Source organism: Geotrypetes seraphini, chromosome 7 (assembly GCF_902459505.1).
Source record: "Geotrypetes seraphini chromosome 7, aGeoSer1.1, whole genome shotgun sequence".
Lineage (NCBI taxonomy): Eukaryota > Metazoa > Chordata > Amphibia > Gymnophiona > Dermophiidae > Geotrypetes > Geotrypetes seraphini.
In genome coordinates this window covers 154,299,649-154,318,913 of record NC_047090.1, presented here as the reverse complement: position 1 = coordinate 154,318,913, position 19,265 = coordinate 154,299,649, and the positions used below count along the sequence as shown (strand labels likewise).

The 19,265-nt window shown below is 43.3% G+C and overlaps 1 protein-coding gene across 3 annotated transcripts in view; it reads right to left on the bottom strand.

Annotated features, from left to right (window-relative positions):
• Positions 1–19,265, bottom strand: part of AKT1 (AKT serine/threonine kinase 1) — a 368,034-nt gene that overhangs the window by 39,467 nt on the left and 309,302 nt on the right. For 2 of the 3 annotated variants that reach the window (XM_033951246.1, XM_033951245.1), the window contains exon 12: positions 8,667–8,754. The exons of the other annotated variant lie outside the window; for it this stretch is intronic. In XM_033951246.1, the coding sequence (XP_033807137.1) occupies positions 8,667–8,754 (88 nt within the window). The remainder of the gene's footprint in view (positions 1–8,666; positions 8,755–19,265) is intronic. 3 annotated transcript variants of the gene reach the window in all.

Genomic DNA, 19,265 nt, shown 5'->3' with positions numbered 1-19,265 from the left:
TGAGGAAATATGTTGCTCAAAATCAGCAAACTTCTTTATGAGATGTTTAAGGTAAAAAGACATATAAAAGTTGTAATTAAGAACTTGGTTAGCCAAAATAGAGTTCTGGTAAAGACAGCGACCAAATTTGTCCATAGTACAACCCTCACGCCCTGGTGGTGCAGTAGCATAAACCCTGGAACTGGAAGATTTTTTAAGCGTCAATTCCACAAGCAATAATTTATGAGGTCAAAGCCAGGACAAAATATTATTCTGTAGAGTGAGTCAATCTTTCTTGGAGCTATACTGACAAATAGGAGTCTCCTAGCTTTTATAAAGCGCTTCTTTGAGGAGATTGTGTAAAGCCAACTTAAGAAGCTCTTTATGAGGTTCATCAAAATCCAATGCATCAAGGAGTTCCGCTCTGGGCTCAGCCTCCAATTTCACAGGGAGAGCTTTCCCCAACTGTCTAATATACTTAGTAAATGAAAGTCCTTCAGGAGGAGATAATGTAGGCTCACACTCAGTATGGCGATGAGAGAGGTCAGAATCAACTTCTTGAACCCCAGGAGAGTCTCTGTAGGATGAATATTTCCTAGGTGGCAGAGACTGGTGAGAGCATTAAGAGGAGCTTCCTCGGTGGCGTTGGTACTGATCAATGAAGATGAGGATGAACAACGTGAGGATCTTATGGATCTAGAAGCATTGTCTAGATGAAGAGTGCCGATAAGAAGTAGAACAGCATCTCAATATAGACCTGGAATTGGTACCATGTGGTCTTGGAGTGCTATGCTTACCCTGGGCCAGCACCAGTGTCAAGTGCAACTTAAACAAGTCACTGATCATACTCTGGAAAAACTCATTGAGTTGTTCCCTGAAGATTTGCACTGGTATCCTTGGCTCAACAGCCAGTAGCATCGGTGCAGCAGGGTGTCAAGGGATGGGAGACCTTGATGAGGATGCACACCCTAAAAAAACAAACAAACCCAAACACAGCCTACATCAAAGGACTTGATGCCGTAGAGGCCTGCAACACTTGCTGGGAAGAGGATGGCTTCTTAGCAAGCTTGCCTAATGCAGGAATTACATCTGATGCTGGTACCGAGGACTCGGATTTATCACCAGAGTCCATGGTTGAGTCAAAGAGCTTCTCCTGCTGGATACGACAAGCCTTCAGCAAGTGTTTCTGCAAGATAGAATGAGTCTCCTCGATGTTCAAGGCCCGAACACTGCAAACACCAACTGTGTGGGTCAGTGACTGAGATACGGCACTGGCACCCAACAGCACTTTTTAAAACTGCTCAAAGGTTTAGACATTGATAGAAAAATCTTGGCAACGAGGTCAAACTCAATGATGAGAAATGAAGAGGAAAAAACCGCCGAGGGAGGACAGAGGGCTGAAAGGCCAGACTGAGGTATAAAGAAAAGGGAATTATATATACTGTAATTATATATTTTAGTTTTTGCACAGAAAGAAGGATATAAAAGTAAAACAAGAAAGCAGAAGGGTCAAAAATAGAAGAATGTTGATGGGAAGGCAACGCGTGTTGGACAGTCTAGAAAAAATGTACTTTTTGCTCCACGGATAATGAAGAACCCAGGTACCACAAGTCGGCGTCAGGCAGAAAGGCACTAGCGCATTCGCAGACAGTCGCAAAGTTTCTAAAAAAAATTAAAAATGTAAATACACTTCTACCACTGTCCATATTGAGTTCCGTGGATGACATCACCCACATGAGAATATGCTGCCTGCTTGTCCTAGGATAAAAATTCAAACATGTCAAGGTGATACATGATAAATATTCAAAGATTGCCAAGGTATACATAAATACACAAGGCTGCCAGGCCCTTCAATGAAAAGGAAGCTCTAAATAGGTAGGTCAAGGCAAAAAGGGAAGAATCAGGAATAATCTAAGGAAATATTTCCTCACAGAAATGATGGTGGATGCATGACATGACCTTTTGATGAAAGTAAAGGACAGGCAATGTCAGTTCAAGAAAGCATGGGACAAACAAATGTTCTCTGAGGGAAGGGAATGAATAGTAGACTGTATGGTCCTCATGGAGAAAAGTGTGGCGTAGTGGTTAGAACTATAGCCTTACCACCTTGTGATTGTGTTCAAATCCCACGCTGCTCTCTGTGACCCTGGGCAAGTCAAAATCCTCTACTGCCCCAGGTACATTAGACAGATTGTGAGCCCACTGGGATAGATAAGGAAAATGCTTGAAGCCTGTATGTAAACTGCTTTGAGTGTGGTTATATAACTACAAAAGGTGGTATACAAGTCCTAATTCCTATCTCTTTCCCTCTTTCCATCTATGACATATACCCTGCATCTCTCAGGCAACACTAAATTAGAGCAGAGAGCTTCATAAAAATTAATCAGGATAGTCTCTACTGCAAAAGTTGCAATTAGTACATGAAACTCCAGATTTTACTCCTTTGAAATATGAGGAAGACATTAAAGTGTCAAGACAAACTATAAACCAGGTATCCAAGGCCCCTTCAGCTCTTTTTCAACAGTGGAAAATGTTGTATTAGATTGCTTTCACATTAGATGGACTGATTTGAGACTTGAGATTTATATCATATTTTCAAGTTACTAAGCTGTCAATATTGTTTCCACAAAAGGCTTTAATAGCCAAGACTACATAAAGCACAGTTATTTACCGTAACAGGTGTTATCCAGGGACAGTAGGAAACTATTCTCACATATGGGTGACGTCATTGACGGAGCCCGGATGCGGACGCCTCACAACCAGACTTCCTTGAAGAAACTCGAAGTTTTGAGTTGCCCACACCGCGCATGCGCGAGTGCCTTCACGCCCAGCGCAGGGCGCGTCTCTTCAGTTCAGATAGCTAGCAGAGAAGCCAATCAGGGGAGGTGGGTGGGTTGTGAGAATAGCTGCCTGCTGTCCCTGGATAACACCTATTACAGTAAGTAACTGTGCTTTATCCCAGGACAAGCAGGCAGCCTATTCTCATATATGGGTGACCTCCAAGCTAACCAGAATGGGATGGTGGGAGTGTTGGCAATTTAGGAGAATAAATTTTGTAATACTGTTTGGCCAAACTGTCCATCCCGTCTGGAAAAATATCCAAATAGTGAGAAGTGAAGGTATGAACCGAGGACCAAGTAGCAGCCTTACAAATTTTCTCAATAGGTGTAAATCTGAGGAAAGCTACTGAAGCTGCCATAGCTCTGACTTTATGGGCTGTGACTTTACTGTGAAGGGGTAATCCAGCCTGGGCATAGCAGAATGAGATACAAGCCGCCATCCAGTACGCTTGGTACGCTTAGAAATAGGATGTCCCAACTTATTGGGATCGAAGGTGACAAAAAGTTGAGCAGCAGTTCTGTGTGGTTTGGTGCGTTCCAAATAGAAGGCCAAAGCACGTTTACAGTCCAGAGTATGAAGAGCAACTTCTCCAGGATGAGAATGAGGCTTTGGAAAAAACACTGAGATGAAATTCCGAGACCAATTTAGGGAGGAATTTAGAATGAGTACGAAGAACCACATTGTCTGATGGAAAACTGTGAATGGTGGGTCAGCAACCAAAGCTTGCAGCTCACTGGCTTGTCGAGCAGAAGTGACGGCTATGAGAAACACCACTTTCCAAGTGAGATACTTCAGATGAGTCTTATCAATTGGTTCAAATGGAGGCTTCATCTGTTCAGCAAGGATAACATTGAGGTCCCAAACCACATGAGGCGGGGATTGAGAGGAGGTTTGACACTGAAAAGTCCTTTCATGAATCTGGAAACCACCGGGTGAGCAGAGAGAGGTTTTCCTTCAATAGGCTGATGGAAAACCGCAACTGCACTGAGATGGACTTGGATAGATGTAGACGAGGCCAGAATTGGATAAGTGCAAAAGGAAGCCCAAAACAGAAGATAAGGAGGAATGTTGAGGCTCCTTATGATAAGAAAAACACCACGTAGAAAATCTAGTTCATTTTTGGTGATAGCATTGTCTAGTGGTAGGCTTCCTAGAAGCTTCTAAAACATCTCTTACAGATGGAGAAAACTGAAGAGGGGTTATGTTGAGAGGTACCAAGCTGTCAGGTGTAGAGACTGCAGGATGGGATGAAGCAGAGATCCTTAACTCTGTGTAAGCAGAGAAGGAAAAACTGATAGAAGGTATAGCTCCCTGCTGCTGAGTTGAAGTAGAAGAGAGTACCTAGGTTGTCTTTGCCACCGAGGAGCAATTAGAATCATGGTGGCATGATCGTTCTTCAACTTGACCAGAGTCTTGAGAATGAGAGAGAATGAAGGGAATGCATAGAGGAAGAGATTCATCCATTCCAGAAGAAACGCATCTGCCTCGAGGCAATGAGGACAGTATATCCTGGAGCAGAACTGAGACAGTTTGTAGTTGTGAGGAGCTGCAAAGAAGTCTATCTGAGGCATTCCCCACTGTGAAAAAATGTGAAGAAGAGGCAAGGTTCGTGAGGTTGCAGTAGATGATTCAAGTTGTCCGCCAAGCAATTCTTCGTCCCTTGAATGTAGACAGCTTTGAGGAAGGTGTTGTGGCGGATTGCCCAGTCCCAAACCTTCAGAGCTTCTAGACAAAGGGAGGCAGACCCTATCCCTCCCTGTTTATTGACATAATACATGGCAACTTGGTTGTCCGTCCGAATGAGGACTACTTGGTTGTGAAGCAGATGTTAAAAAGCATTGAGAGCTTTGAGGATCACTCCGAGTTCCAACAGATCGATATGACACTGACGATCCATACTGGTCCAGAGGCCTTGAGTACGGAGACCATCGAGATGAGCGCCCCCAGCATAGGTCGAAGAGTCTGTCGTGAAGACCTTCTGATGGGGGGGGGGGCGTTTGAAAAAGCAAGCTTCTGGAAAGATTGGAAGAGAGCATCCACCAACGGAGAGACTTCTTCAAGGAAGGAGTGACTGATATGTGTTGAGAAAGAGGGTCGTAAACTTGCGTCCATTGAGATGCCAGGGTCCACTGAAGAATTCTGAGGTGAAGTCTGGCAAAAGGAGTCACGTGTACTGTGGAAGCCATGTAACCCAAAAGTACCATCATGTGTCTCGCTGAGATGGAAGAGCGGGAAGACTCTGTATGACAGAGTTGAAGAAGAGCTTCCAGTCGTTGTTGTGGAAGGAATGCTCTGAGTTGGACAGTGTCCAGAACAGCTCCAATGAATTGTAGATTCTGTGAGGGCTGAAGTTGAGCTTCGGGAAAGTTGATTTCTAATCCCAAACTTTGTAGGAACCAGGTAGTCCATTGGGTCGCTACAATAACCCCTTGAGATGTGGAATCTTTGATGAGCCAGTCGTCGAGGTAGGGAAATACAAGAAGACCATGATTCCTTAGAGCTGCTACCACTACCAGGCACTTGGTGAACACTCTGGGAGACGAGGCCAGGCCAAAGAGTAATACAGATTCCCCACCCGAATTCTGAGGTACTGAAGGGAGGCCGGATGAATGGGGATATGAGTGTAGGCCTCCTTGAGATCCAGAGAGCATAACCAGTCGTTCTGCTCGAGAAGGGAATAAAGGGATGCCAGGGACAACACTCAAAACTTTTCTTTGACTAGAAATTTGTTGAGAGCCCCGAGATCCAGAATGGGCCGCAGATCGCCCGTCTTCTTCGGAACAAGGAAGTAAAGGGAGTAAAACCCCCTGTTCTGCTGTTCCAAGGGAACTGGTTCGATGGCAGGGAGACGAAGCAGAGCTTGAGCTTCCTGAAGAAGAAGGGGGTTTTGGATGATTGGAAGGATACTCTCTTGAAGGAAGCTCTGGTGGAACCTGAGAGAAATGAAGAGTATCCTTCCCTGATGATGGTAAGAACCCAGAGGTCGGATGTAATTGTCATCCATCGATGGTAAAAAAGATGGAGACGACCTCCTATAGGGGGAAAAGAAGACAGAGTCAGAATGGTGGAGGTTATGCTCTGTTTTAAACAGTCATAAAGGATGAGTAGCCTTAGGTGCAGGAGAAGGTTGAGGTTTTTGTTGCTTTTGAGGCTGCTGTTTCTTAAGAGTAGGGCGATTATAAGGAGCCGTCCTCGGAGCAAAACGCCGCTGATAGATAGGAGCAGGGTGTGCAGGTTTGGCAGGAGATGGCTTTGGCTTAGGTCTGACAACAGAAGCAAAGGATTTTTCATGGTCAGACAACTTCTTGGTAGCTGCCTCGATGGATTCATCAAAGAGGTCATTGCCTTCACAAGGGATATTAGCCAAGCAGTCTTGAAGATTAGGGTCCATGTCAATGGTATGAAGCCAGGCAACACGACGCATTGCTACAGAGCAAGCAGCTGCTCGGGCAGACAACTCGAAGGCATCATAAGAGACTGGAGGAGATGTAATCTGAGTTGAGATAAAGAAGCAAGGACTTCTTGAAATTCAAAGTGTGTATCCAAATAAGTCAAGAACTTTGGTAATAAAGAAATGAGGAATTCAAAATAAGTAATAAACTGAAAATTATAATTGAGGACTTTAGAAGACATCATGGCATTTTGATAGATGTGACATCCGAATTTGTCTATCGTTTTCCCTTCCCTTCCAGGAGGAACTGTGGCATAAACCTTGGAAAGATGGGACCTCTTCAAGGAGGACTCGACAAGCAGGGATTGATGAGATAACTGAGTTGTCAAACCCTTTGCGATGCACAGTTTTATACCTAGAGTCCAATTTTCCTGGAACAGCTGGTATGGAAAAAGATGTTTCCATGCATCGACCAAAAGTCTGATTCAAAAGCTTATGAAGAGGAAGCTTAAGTGACTCTGCCGGAGGTTGAGGAAGATGCATGACTTCTAGAAACTCCTTAGAGTATTTGGAGCCAGTATCTAATTGAAGATCCAAGTCCACAGCCATCTGACAAAGAAAAGTTGAGAAAGATAGCTGATCTGCCAATGCTTTGCCTCGAGAAGGACTCAAGGACGTTGAGGCAGCCTGGGTCGAAGATGAAGCTTCGGCAGAAAAAAAGGCATCAAAGGTATATGGTGACTTGGACGAGGCAATCGAAACCGGGACATCCTCGAGGTCCAGCATTGGAGACCTTGAACGAGGAGTCGGTGGTAGATCGAGGCTTAGTTGAAGAAGGTCTTTCTTTAGAAGAAGAACTATGCCTGGAAGGATGCCTCGATGAAAGCCTCGATCGTCGATGAGAACTGTTCCTAGAAGCAGATCTCAAAGATCGAGGAAACTTCGCCTCGGAGATGGAAGCAGCCGATGGTATCAAAGAATGTATAGGATTGGAGGCTGTAGATCGAAGCTCCAGAGGCTTGGTGGAGGAACCTCGATGCACTCCCAAAGACTCTGCTCCTTGTATAGAGTGTGAGGATTCCTTCCGAGGCACTTGCAGAGATTCTGCTCCTTGCTGTACGTGCTTGGATGCCACACTCGCAGAGACTCTGCTCCCTGTAAAGAGTGTGTAAGCTCAGACTGAGGTAGGGGAAGCGGCTTGACCTTGCGGGATACTGCTGAATGCCTAGGCTGGATAAGAGGAAGAAGCTTTGGTCCCATAATAGTAAGGAACTGAATAAATTGCTTCTCCAACATGGTCTGGAAAGAAGCCGGCAAGGATGGATCTGCATCTGAAACCGGACCACCTGCTTTGGCTGGAGGTTCCCTCAAGGTAGTGTGAGTGTGCTTCGACTTGGAAGTCTTAGGCACTTTAATCACTACCGCTGGAACTGTCTGATGAGCTATCTGACCTGAGGAAACAGGGGAAGATACAGCAGATGTCGTCAAAGAAAGAGCCGCTGCAAACGATGAAAGTTTGATGAGGCTCGAGGTGGAAGCAGTAGAAGCAGGAGGAACCTCGGTAGGAGTCAAGGCCGAGGTCGCCTTTGAAGTTGAAGAAGAATCCATCTCGAAGAGCTTGTCCACCAAAATACAACGATGATTGAAGGCTCGAGACTGAAGGGTAGCACAGCGCAGGCACGACTTCGGATGATGTTTCGGCCCAAGGCACTTGAGACATCGACGGTGTGGGTCCGTAAGAGAAATGGCACGCTGGCACTTGCTACACTTCTTGAAGCCCGTGATAGGCCGTGACATAGAAGTAAAAAATAGCCGCTGCAAGATCGAAGCCCTCGGGCTGCGGCCGAGCAGCCTCTCCCGGGAAACGGACGGAAGAGGAAAAAAAGAATTTATTTTTTATTTTTAACTGAAAATGAAAGAAATAAAATAATAACAGCGATTCGTGAGGAAAAAATACAAACCGCGGTTCAGAGAAGGCACAAAGTAATGAAGTTAAAAGCAGAGAGTCAAAGACAGACTTCTCGATTCCGCGGAAAACTGAGAACTGAGCAGACGCGCCCTGCACTGGGCGGGAAGGCACTCGCGCATGCATGGTGTGGGCGACTTGAAACGTCGAGTTTCTTCAAGCAAGTCTTCTTGTGAGGCATCCGCATCCGGGCTCCGTCGATGACGTCACCCATATGTGAAAATATGCTGCCTGCTTGTCCTGGGATAAAATAAGAAACTTAAAAATTTAAACAAACATTTATGCACAATAGGCAAATTGATATTTTGAATAACTTCATTACTACTGCTGCCTTCCTTATTTTTTCAGATGCAGCATTAAGGTCCCTGCAGGTCCAACAAGCTTCTAGAGCACCTGCTGCCCAAATGCCTTCTTGAAAAGCCAAAACCTCTCAAAGGATATACCCAAATCTTAAAAAAACATTTGAGTTTATAGTGATCAATACAATACCTTCTTCTCATACACATCCTGCCATTCTATGCCAGCAAAAAATTTATGCTGCATGATCTCTTTAGCATCATCAGGACCACCACCTAATCTGTTAGAAAAAAATATATTTTTAGTAAAATGTTTTGTCATAAGTTACCAGAGCCATATTGCAAGCAGAGGGATATTCACAGCTAGAGTCAGCCATTAACATGCATTAGTAACTAGACCACAGGGTTAATGTACACCATATATTAGTGTACATTAACTGTCAGTTTCTTCAATTTCAGAACACCTCAGGTAAAGTTGTGGATGAAACACCTAAAGTGAAATCTGAACATCTAACAAATTAAATATTGAAGTTTATCCTGCTCACTCCATTCAATGCATATGCACATAGACTTGTATTTTGCATTTCCTTAACAGCAAGGCTACACCAGACTGTTCCACCCAAATGAGCCCTACTCCCAAATTACAGAGTTACTTATCGTACACAGGTATTATCCAGGGACAGCAGGCAGATATTCTCACATATGGGTGACGTCAGTCATGGAGCCCCGGTACGGACAGTGAAAAAGTGCACTGGCACTTTAAGAATTCAAATAGTAACATAGTAACATAGTAGATGACAGCAGATAAAGACCCGAATCGTCCATCCAGTCTGCCCAACCTGATTCAATTTTAATTTTTTAATTTTTTCTTCTTAGCTATTTCTGGGCAAGAATCCAAAGCTTTACCCTGTACTGTGCTTGGGTTCCAACTGCCGAAATCTCTGTTAAGATTTTAAGATTGACTGCACCGTGCATGCGCGAGTGCCTTTCTGCTTGACGCTAGCTCGCAAGGTCTTCAGTTCTGTGCCCAAGCAAAGAAACCAACTAGGGGAGGTGAGTGAGATGTGAGAATATCTGTCTGCTGTCCCTGGATAACACCTGTTACGGTAAGTAACTGTGCTTTATCCTAGGACAAGCAGGCAGCATATTCTTACATGTGGGACTCCCTAGTTTCAATAAAAGGGATGGAGGAAGAGTTGGGTTCCAAGAACTCTGAAAATTTCAAGTTGCCTCGCAAAAACCTAGACCTAATGTCTGATACGAGAGCGCGACGGCAAGGGAAGGAACCTAATGGGTTTCTCGGAGAATCTCATTAAAATCTCAGAGAGAGCGGGAGCCAGGTGGCCTTGAGCATGTGTAGATGCTCAAGGCCAAGCAGAGATCACTAGAAGGCTCCTTCAGCACCGGCACATCCTGTGGATTGCTGCTTTGTGCCGGTGTCCAATTACGGTAAGGGTTTGGGCGGGCGGGCTCACAAATCGAGTCAACGTTCGGTTGTGAGGCAAGATTTGTGAGAGTGTTTTGCTTGTCTTGCAAAACACTCGCAAACAGAGGCTTGACTGTATTCTGTTACATCTCATGAAGGCTGAAAATATAATGTAATAAGCCTTAAAACGAGAAAATCAGTAGAGAAGAATATTATCAAAACAATATGGCAGTAAGAATGAAATCCCCTTAGAGATTTAACAAAGAAAGTATGTACGGATTTGTTGAATAGCCTTGTAAAAATTCAAGTTGGTTTAGCGTTTTTGATTGTTGGGTTTTTTGTAAAGTCTCCTTAAGAAGAGCTTAATAAAGATAGAACACTACTAAAAATGGAATCTAAATCCATGAAAGCATATGTCTAGAAGGAAAGTAATAGAACTTTTAAAAACTACTGCCCCAGTAATAGCTTGCTAAAAACTAGGTAAGCAAAAAAAAAAAAAAATCAAAATTTTCCCAAATAAGGAACAGAGAAACGAGCTATGATAGATATGGCCCCTAACATAAATGCCACATGAAACATGAGAAAGCCAAAGTAACAAACCCATGTGATTAAACTCCTGTACCCTCTTACTTTAATATAGAAGAGGAAACATGAGTAACCTGAGCTTAGTCACGCGCTCCCCTCCAAAAATCAAATAAATTGCTCTCGAGCCAGTGGCATCAACTGAAGGTGAGGAGATAATGTAGCGCTGAGCGACCCAACTAAATGAACAGAGGCAATGTGCCTGCAGAGTTAAGGTGCTGATTTGAATCTTCAAGAAAAGTTCTGATTAGAATCTTCAAGAAAGGTTCGAGGGGAGATCCGGGAAATTACAGACTTGTGAGTCTGATCTCGGTACCAGGAAAGATGGTAGAGGCGCTGATAAAGGACCGCATCATTGATCACCTACATGGACACGGCTTCAGCAAAGGAAGATCTTGCTTAACGAACTTGCTACACTTCGAGGGAGTAAACAGGAAGATAGACAAGGGTGACCCGGTCGACATTATATATCTGGATTTTCAGAAGGCGTTCGACAAGGTCTCGCATGAACGACTACTTCAAAAAATTGCGAGCTATGGAATCAAGGGTAAAATACTCACATGGATTAAAAACTGGTTGGCGGCTAGGAAACAGAGAGTGGGGGTAAATGGACAATACTTGGACTAGAAAAGCGTCACGAGTGGAGTGCCGCAAGGTTCGGTGCTTGGACCTGTGCTCTTCAACATATTTATAAACAACTTGGAAATTTGTACGATGCAACGAGGTGATTAAATTTGCAGACAATACGAAGTCATTCAGAGTAGTGAAGAAGCAGGATTGCGAAGATCTGCAACGTGACAAACACGCTCGAGAAATGGACCGCGACATGGCAAATGAGGTTTAACGTGGATGTCGGTAATAAAAATCTTTTAAACGAATACAAGATATCCGGGGCAGTACTCGGAGAGGCCCCCTTGGAAAGAGACTTGGGAGTACTGGTTGACAAGTCAATGAAGCCGTCCTCGCAATGTGTGGTGGCGGCGAAAAGGAAGAACAGAATGCTAGGAATGATTAAGAAGGGGATCACAAACAGATCAGAGAAGGTTATCATGCTGCTGTACCGGGCCAAGGTACGCCCCCACCTTGAATACTGCGTTCAGCACTGGTCGCCATACATGAAGAAGGACACAGTACTACTCTAAAGAGTCCAGAGAAGAGCAACTAAAATGGTTAAGGAGGTTGGAGGAGTTGCTGTACAGTGAGAGATTAGAGAAACTGGGCCTCTTCTCCCTTGAAAAGAGGAGACTGAGAGGGGACATGATCGAAACATTCAAGATAATGAAGGGAATAGACTTAGTAGATAAAGACAGGTTGCTCACCCTCTCCAAGATAGAGAGAACGAGAGGGCACTCACTAAAGTTAAAAGGGGATAGATTCCATACAAATGTAAGGAAGTTTTTCTTCACCCAGAGAGTATGGTAGGAAACTGGAACACTCTTCCGGAGGCTGTTATAGGTGAAAACACCCTCCAGGGATTCAGGACAAAGTTAGACAAGTTCCTGCTGAACCAGAACATACGCAGGTAAGGCTAGATTCAGTTAGGGCACTGGTCTTTGACCTAAGGGCTGCCGCGTGAGCGGACTGCTAGGCACGATGGACCAGTGGTCTGACCCAGCAGTGGCAATTCTTATGTTTAAAGGAAGCAATAGAGATACTTCTAGAAAAGTGGTCACCAATATCAGAAAACACAAGAGAAAATGGCAAACAGGAGAAATCTCAATGTTGCACAGAGAAGTATGCAATAGAGAAGTACGCAATGAAGAGAAAACAAAATGAAGAGCGCTAAAATTGCTGGAACAGAAGTGTAATACCAGAGGTCCAGCAAAAACAGACTCAGAATAAAGTCTTGTGTGTAGATTTTAGAAATAAAACCCAGAGAAAGTGTGTGAGAACATTTCCCATACTCAAACCCATTGAAGGAACTACAAGTAGGATGAAAAGTACACCATATTTCCTACAGAAATATAGAAGCATAATTGCAGATAAAGTCAAACAGACCAACCACTCTGCTCCTCCACAGTAGCCCTTAACTCCTCTCAGTAAAAGCAAGAAGTAAAATAACTGCGAGACCATAAAGAAATGGTTGTAGCAGAAGATCACATTTCTCTTTTTTTTTTTTTTAAGTAAAGACCTCCAGGTTACTTAAAATAAGTCTAACAGTGAATCATGATTACAGGTTTTCGGTACCTTGAGTGTTTTTATGAGAAAAGAGAAAATTGCAAAACAGGAATGAGTCTTACAAAGACGTAACTGTACTATATTAGCAGAAACGAATATACTAACGATAAAAGAGGTAAATATAATGTAATGTAATTTATTTCTTATATACCGCTAAACTCCGTTAGGATTCTAAGCGGTTTACAGAAAAATAGACAATAGGGTACATTAAAATTATAAGTAAAATAGGTACTTAGATACTTAGGAGGTGACCTAGAAATAGTCTAGACCAGTGGTCTCAAATTCAAACCCTTTGTAGGGCCACATTTTGGATTTGTAGGTACTTGAAGGGCCTCAGAAAAAAAAAGTTAATGTCTTATAAAAAAAAAATGACAATTTTGCATGAGGTAAAACTCTTTATAGTTTATAAATCTTTTCTTTTGGCTAAGTCTTAATAATAATATTGTAATTTATAGCTAAAGAGACATATGATCAATAAACTTTTATTTTAATTTTATGATTATGATAAACATACCAAGGGCCTCAAAATAGTACCTGGCGGGCCGCATGTGGCCCCCAGGCAGTAAGTTTGAGACCACTGGTCTAGATGTCACAACATGTTAGACAAGATCCCAGCATACTATAGAGAAGTGAAACTTATCAATGACAGATCTTGTATCCAAACTAGTATCATCCTCCTTCTACTACCTCCGCCAGCTAAAAACCAAACGTGCATACTTCTCAGAACCTGAATTTGCCCAACTACTCTATGCTTTTGTACTATCCCGCTAGACTATTGTAACACTCTACTAGTGGGCCTGCCTACCAAAACTCTTTCCTGCCTCCAAAGGGTGCAAAATGCTGCAATCCGCCTTCTGAAAAACCTAGGCATCTGCGACCATGTTACCCCTGCATTAGCTTCCATGCACTGGCTGCCCATTCAAAAACGCTGCATCTTTAGGACCTGGTCCTCGCTTTCAAAACTTTCCATTAAACGATTCCGTACTACTAAACTAAACTAAACTTTAAGTTTATATACCGCATCCTTTCCATAATTATAGAGCTCGGCACAGTTTACAAGAGTTTAAATAAAGGCAGGTGTAGCATAGAGGGGTTGGATGTTGAGTCCAGGAAGGAAGAGAACATTACAATTTTGTGAAGAGCCTAGTTTTCAGGTGCTTACGGAATAATTGGAAGGAGCCCAGACTCCGTAGTAGGGCAGTAAGATTATTCCAGAGCTCTGTGATTCTGAAAAAGAGAGATTTGCCCAATTTTCCCGCGTAGAGGATACCTTTTAGCAAGGGGAAGGATAGTTTAAGTTTTTGGGTCGGCCTGGTGGTGTCAGGGCTTGAGGAGTTCCAAGAAAGAGGGATTAATGGAGGGAGGATGCCGTGTAGGATCTTAAAAGCTAGGCAGGCGCATTTGAAATGAACTCTGGAAATTATTGGGAGCCAGTGAAGTTTGGACAGAAGTGGGGAAACATGATCGAATTTGTGTTTTGCGAAGATCAGCTTGGCCACAGTGTTCTGAATTAGCTGAAGTCTTTGAATACTTTTTTTAGTTAAACTTAGATAGATGGAATTGCAATAGTCTAGTCTGGAGAGGATGACAGATTGAACAAGGATGGCAAAATGTTGGCGGAAGCAGGATCTCACTTTCCTCAACATGTGGAGGCTAAAGAAGCATGATTTTATCAGGGAGTTGAGGTGGTCGTTGAAGGAAAGAGAAGGGTCAATAATGATGCCTAGGACTTTGCTAGAGAACTCAAGCTGCAGTGTGGCTCCAGAGGGTAGTGAGAAGAGGGTAGGTAGCTGTTCTAATTTTGGGCCGAGCCAGAGTAGTTTCATTTTAGACTCGTTCAGTTTCATGAAAACTAATCTACAAATCTACTTCCCAAAGTGACCACTGAGGTCCCAAGGAGAAAAACGACTGACGCTCCCTCAAAACTAAAATAGCCTGCAAACACTCCTACTCACATTTCATACCCAAACTATGGCACACAATCCCCCCATCTGTCAGATCACTAGATGGACTCTGGAACTTCAGGAAGGCCGTGAAAACTTTCCTCTTTATTAACCCAGCGCCTTAAAAGTCATTCACCCAGAAATGCAATTCAGTTAACACACCTACGCCACCTAATCTCACCAGATGCTACTTAGTGCATATGTTTTATTGTCTGTCTATATTGTAATTTATGTAAATTATGCCATCTTTGTTCTATCTGGATTATTATGGATGTACTTTGTAACTCGTTCTGGGCTCCTTTGGGAGGACGGGCTAAAAAATTGAATAAATGAATAAATAAATGATAAATATAAACCAAATATGGCTTGATTTAAGTACTAGAACAATACCCAATGGTACTATGCAATGTTATAAAAACTTGCATACACTAAATCGCACCTGAGCATATCCATGTTCTCTGCCCTGAGATTGAAAATGAAACTGAAAGATATGAATGTGACCTGTGTAGTTAGAATGTAGAGCAAGAAAGAACAGGTCTAGAACTAAAATCTTATCTATTAGAATTTGGATAGTGCGCACTGAGGTTCAAACATATAAAAACCAAAACAAAACTGCAGAAAATGTACACGGTACAGAAATTTATTCAATTAAAAGTTATAAAAAATGTATAATAGCATCAATAAAAGTAATAAAAATAATAACAGTAATAATAATTATATCCAAAGGCTGGTTCTTGTGGTAAGGCGTACTGGACTTGACATGGTCCATGTTTCGAAAAACACTTCTTCCTCAGGAGTCCAGAAAGCAATGTTACTTACCGTAACAGTTGTTATCCAGGGACAGCAGGCAGCTATTCTCACTAAAGGGTGACGTTATCCAACGGAGCCCTGATGTGGACGCTTCTTTGAAGAAAAACTCGAAGTTTCGAGTCGCCCGCACCGCGCATGCGCGAGTGCCTTCCCGCCCAGACCAGGGCGCGTCTCCTCAGTTCAGATAGCTAGCAGAGAAGCCAACCCAGGGGAGGTGGGTGGGACGCGAGAATAGCTGCCTGCTGTCCCTGGATAACAACTGTTACGGTAAGTAACACTGCTTTATCCCAGGACAAGCAGGCAGGTATTCTCACTAATGGGTGACCTCCAAGCTACCCATGGTGGGATGGTGGGAGAGTTGGCACTTAAGAGAATAAATTGTCCATCCCGTCTGGAGAAGGTATCCAGGCAATAGTGAGAAGTGAAGGTATGAACCGAGGACCAAGTGGCAGCTTTACAAATCTCCTCAATCGGTGTCGATCTGAGGAAAGCTACAGAAGCTGCCATAGCTCTGACCTTATGGGCTGTGATTTTTTTGTCAAGGGGCAATCCAGCCTGGGCATAGCAGAATGAGATGCAAGCCGCCATCCAGTTGGAGATGGTGCGCTTGGAAACGGGGCGTCCCAACTTGTTCGGATCGAAGGAGATGAAAAGTTGAGGAGCAGTTCTGTGAGGTTTTGTGCGTTCTAGGTAGAAAGCCAAAGCACGCTTACAATCCAGAGTATGAAGAGTAGATTCTCCAGAGTGAGAGTGTGGCTTCGGAAAGAATACTGGCAGAAGGATGGATTGGTTAAGATGAAATTCTGAGACAACTTTCAGGAGAAATTTCAGATGGGTGCAGAGAACCATCTTGTCACTGTAAAAGGTGAGTCCGCGACCAGGGCTTGGAGCTCACTGACTCGTCGAGCAGAAGTGAGGCCAATGAGAAACACCACCTTCCAAGTGAGATACTTCAGGTGAGCCTTGTGAAGAGGTTCAAATGGAGGTTTCATAAGCTGTGAAAGAACAACATTGAGGTCCCAAACCACTGGAGGCAGTTTGAGGGGAGGGTTGACATGGAAAAGTCCTTTCATGAATCTGGAAACCACAGGATGGGCGGAGAGAGGTTTCCCTTGAAGAGGCTGGTGGAAGGCAGTAATTGCATTGAGGTGGACTCGTATGGAGGAAGATTTGAGGCCAGACTGAGACAGATGCAAAAGGTAGTCCAGAACTGAAGGCAAGGAGGAATGTTGAGGCTCCTGGCGCTGAGAAACACACCAAACAGAGAATCTAGTCCATTTTTGGTGGTAGCATTGTCTGGTAGTAGGCTTCCTTGAAGCTTCCAAGACATCCCTCACAGGTTGGGAAAACTGCAGAGGGGTTACGTTGAGAGGAACCAAGCTGTCAGGTGTAGAGACTGCAGGTTGGGGTGAAGGAGAGATCCCTGATGCTGCGTAAGCAGAGATGGAAAAACTGGTAGAGGGTATGGCTCCCTGCTGCTGAGTTGAAGTAGAAGGGAGTACCAAGGTTGTCTGGGCCACCGTGGAGCGATCAGGATCATGGTGGCCTGGTCTGACTTCAGCTTGACCAGAGTCTTTTGAATGAGAGGAAATGGAGGAAACGCATATAGAAAGCGATTCGTCCAGTCCAGGAGGAATGCATCTGCTTCGAGGCGCTGAGAGGTATAGATCCTGGAGCAGATGTGAGGCAGTTTGAAGTTGTGGGGGGCTGCAAAGAGGTCTATCTGAGGCATTCCCCACAGGGAGAAGATGTGATGAAGGGGCGTGGAGTTGACGGTCCACTCATGAGGTTGTAGGAGACGGCTCAAATTGTCTGCTAAGGCATTGACCGCCCCCTGAATGTAGACCGCTCTGAGGAAGGTGTTGTTGCGAGTCGCCTAATCCCAGACTTTCAGAGTGGAAATAATTGTGCAAAAAAAAAAAAAAATCAGGTGAGCAGCTCTCCTGAATGTAAAGCTGCACTGAGTAACACTGAGTGCAGCTTTACATTCAGGAGAGCTCATCTGATGCCTTTGGATATAATTATTACTATTATTATTATTACTTTTATTGATGCTATTATACATTTTTTATAACTTTTAATTGAACAAATTCCTGCACCTTGTACATTTTCTGCAATTTTGTTTTGTTTTTATGCGTTGCATTTTCACTGCAGTACCTGTTATTTTTCTTTGCCATTCGAACATATAACCCTGTAACTTTAGACCGTGTACTGAAATCTTCGGTCCAGAGAGACTTTGTGAGATAAACTGGAGGAAATGAAAAAAAACATCCTAAAAAGGATATAGTGGCGTCCTCCTGCCTATAGCCACTCCCAAACCTCCGGGTTCCTTTAGAATAAAAAAGGAGATGGAGTAAAGGGTGTTGTGTATAATGTCCATTAAACAAAAGGAGAAAAAAATGTAGGAGAAAAAAATTTGGGGAAAATATTTTGAAGTAATTATATGAGCCTCCTGGACACTATTGTATAAAACATTTATGGTACAGTGGAAGGCGTGTTTCAGTAAAAAACCTGTTTGATCCTGCTTAGAAGTTAAAGCAGAGAACCATCCTGCTTCAGTGGTTAATATAGAACGTCTATTGATAGAGCATAAGCACAAAAGTAAACACTGCTCGTCTTCATACTTTTTTTTACTCGGTAAGGAAAACTAAATCTAATCTAATCTAAACCCTAGATTTATATACCGTGTCATCTCCACAAAAGGAGCTCTACACCCATGCTAGATTCTGCCACTTGTCTTTGCATGTTTGTATCCAGACAACAGGAAAAAGACCACCTTACAGGCTCTACACCCATGGTGGAATTCTGTAGTAGTATGGAAAGGCAGTAGCAACATGGATTGATGCTGGTTAGAGGATAAAACAGAGAACCATTTAGCTTCACTGGTTAATATGGAGAAAGAGAATGTCAATTTGATAGTGTAAAAGTACAAATGCAGACACTGCTTCTTCTTACTTTTTTTAACATGGAAAGGAATCTGACTTAGGCTCTATACCCATGTTAGATTCCCTCACTAGTCTTTGCGTGATCAAGTCCATACAAAAGTCTCTACACCCATGGTGGATTCCTGTCACAGTATCCCACTGAAAAATGATTGATGTCGATGTAGAATCTCAGTTTGATGTCTTTAGAACCCATACTGAGGCTCCAAGATAAGCAGTGATGCCATCTGTAACAAAACATTAATTTCCTTTCTTATGCGACTTTGTGCAGCGGAGTCCATAGGAAAAAGTTCAAAGACTGCTGGAAATTAAGAAACCTGAGCTGGAATGCTGTGTCATGGCTAAAGGCGAATTAAAATTTTTGATAAAAGCTTTTGGTTGAAAAACCTCAATGCAGAGCCTTGATGTAAAGAAGAACAGTGTTTAGATTTAGAACGTCGACGTTTTGAATTGTCTCAATAACGATTTTCAATTCATTGATGCAGAATCTCAATGAGAAAGTACGTTGATGCAAAAAAAAATTTTTTTTTTGGCCTTACGAGGATGCTTCAACTATCCTCAATGCTTTGCTGATGTTTGGATTGGGAGTGTTGTCTTCTGGATACAGACAGATGCTCTGAAGATGAATGTCGACAATGACTAGAAGAACAGAGGCTGAAATGGAACCGATGTCTTCGTGAAACACTCTCTCAAACAGCAACTGATACTCTGGTAAGAATAAGTTTCTTTTTTTATGCTTTGAAGTAGTGGACCGATACCTCGATGGAGAACGTCGATGTGAAGATCGATGCCTGGACGTAGAACGTCATCGAGATGGGACAGTGATGATGCCTCACAGAAGATCCATGAGAAGTAGCTCAATGCTATGATGGGATAGCTGACATCAGTTCCTTGAGGCCTCGTAGTGCTAT